We start from the raw sequence: 2205 nt of genomic DNA, 5'->3' as shown, positions 1-2205 counted from the left end.
AAATATCCAAAAAGAAATGATCTCCAAGACAACAAGAACTCTAAGATAAATATTTACCAAGACAACCAGATAAGTAAGACATGAAAATAACTGTGACAACCATAGGACAAAAACAACAAGGTAACTAAGACAACAGGTAAGTACAGCAATAGCAAAACTAAGGCAACAATCTTTCTAGAACAACAGGATATCCAGGACAACATGATTTTAAGGATAACATAATCACTAAGACAACAGCGTATCGAAGACAGAAGATATTCTAGAGAGCAATGTATACAAGACAACGAGATTGTCAAGACAACCAGGTATATAATATGACATGATACCCAACACAAGAAAATAACCAAGACAACAGCATATAGAAGAAAACAAAATATACGTCAACGCCAGATCCCTAACAACATGAAAACCATAACTATCCGGAAGGCGCAACTAAGTAGGTCGGACCTCATAATATACAAGACAACGTAACGTAGTAACTAAACCACCAAATACATAAGACAAAGTTGTATCTAGAAAAGCAACATAAAAGATAACCAAGACGACAAGACAAGAATATCCAAGACAATAAAGAAGCGAAGACAACGCAGTAAGGAAGACAACCATGACCAAGACAACGAAGAATCGAAGACAACCTAGTATAGAAGACAACGGTATTCAAGACAATGAAGAAGCGAAGACAACCTAGTAAAGAAGACAACCGTATCCAGGACAGCATGATATCCTGGTTGCTACACAACTAAGACAGCTACGAAGACTAAGCAACACAATAACCTAGACAATAAGACATCCTTGACATTGATGAAAGAAGTAAAATAAGGTTACCAAGATAACGAGATTACCATGATAATAAGAAAATAAGAATACGCAGACAAGAATGTAACTAAGACAACAATGAAAGGGAAAATACAAAACTTAAAAGAAAATGATATCCATGACACCACATTAACTTAGACAACAATATATCAAAGATAAGAACGTATCGAAGACAACAGGGATATCTATGACAGCAAAAGACATATGACAACAGGATACCCAAGGATACTATGTAACTAAGAAGTCACAGGACAACTAGATAACCATGACAATATAAGTACCATGACATTAAAATATAGCTATGGATATTATCGATAACTATGACAATATTCGAAAACCATGACGATTAAAGATAAATAGGGCAAATAATGATAAACATGAACACCAGATCACCATAACAACAAAGATTATAACCTAGACAACGCTGTTGCCTACGACAACTATGTTGCCTACGACAACTCTGTTGCCCACGACAACTCTGTTGCCCACGACAACTCTGTTGCCCTCGACAACGCTGTTGCCCTCGACAACGCTGTTGCCCTCGACAACGCTGTTGCCCTCGACAACGCTGTTGCCCTCGACAACGCTGTTGCCCTCGACAACGCTGTTGCCCTCGACAACGCTGTTGCCCTCGACAACGCTGTTGCCCTCGACAACGCTGTTGCCCTCGACAACGCTGTTGCCCTCGACAACGCTGTTGCCCTCGACAACGCTGTTGCCCTCGACAACGCTGTTGCCCTCGACAACGCTGTTGCCCTCGACAACGCTGTTGCCCTCGACAACGCTGTTGCCCTCGACAACGCTGTTGCCCTCGACAACGCTGTTGCCCTCGACAACGCTGTTGCCCTCGACAACGCTGTTGCCCTCGACAACGCTGTTGCCCTCGACAACGCTGTTGCCCTCGACAACGCTGTTGCCCTCGACAACGCTGTTGCCCTCGACAACGCTGTTGCCCTCGACAACGCTGTTGCCCACGACAACGCTGTTGCCTACGACAACCCTGATGCCCACGACAACCATGTTGCCTACGACAAGGAGAGATAAAGAATAAAAGATAAATCAATTAAGGTATTAGGCGAAAATTGGGGGTTGGGGTTGAAGGGTTCAAGGGTGTCTGCCAAAAATTTGTTCAATATTAGTGCAGACAGCACCCTGTTACCAAGGTTCGGTTGTAGAAAGCGAGTTTTCAAGATGAATAAGCCTACGCACGCAAGATTTCTCCCAACAATCAGGTACCATTTCATTTCATAACCCAAAAAGTCAGACATGCAAAAGTCAAACACCCAAAGGTCAGGAAAATGATTTCCGGATCATGAATATTTAATTACCGCTCATGTAGTACCATTTTGTGACCAAATGGTCATAAAAATTCAATCCCCGCTCACGTAG

General features: G+C 42.3%; 1 protein-coding gene across 1 annotated transcript; it reads left to right on the top strand.

The window, feature by feature from the left end:
* Positions 1–604: 604 nt before the first annotated feature.
* Positions 605–1860, top strand: EV154DRAFT_488594 (uncharacterized protein; the record flags this gene model as incomplete). The annotated part of the gene is made up of 2 exons (XM_051599149.1): positions 605–653; positions 1205–1860. 2 exons carry the CDS (start codon positions 605–607, stop codon positions 1858–1860), a joined length of 705 nt encoding a protein of 234 aa, XP_051450333.1.
* Between the last annotated feature and the right edge of the window lie 345 nt (positions 1861–2205).

This window comes from Mucor mucedo (assembly GCF_025094135.1).
Source record: "Mucor mucedo strain NRRL 3635 chromosome Unknown EV154scaffold_260, whole genome shotgun sequence".
In the NCBI taxonomy this organism is placed as follows: Eukaryota; Fungi; Mucoromycota; class Mucoromycetes; order Mucorales; family Mucoraceae; genus Mucor; species Mucor mucedo.
Note: the sequence above shows the minus strand (reverse complement) of the source record. Positions and strands in the feature narration are given on the sequence as shown.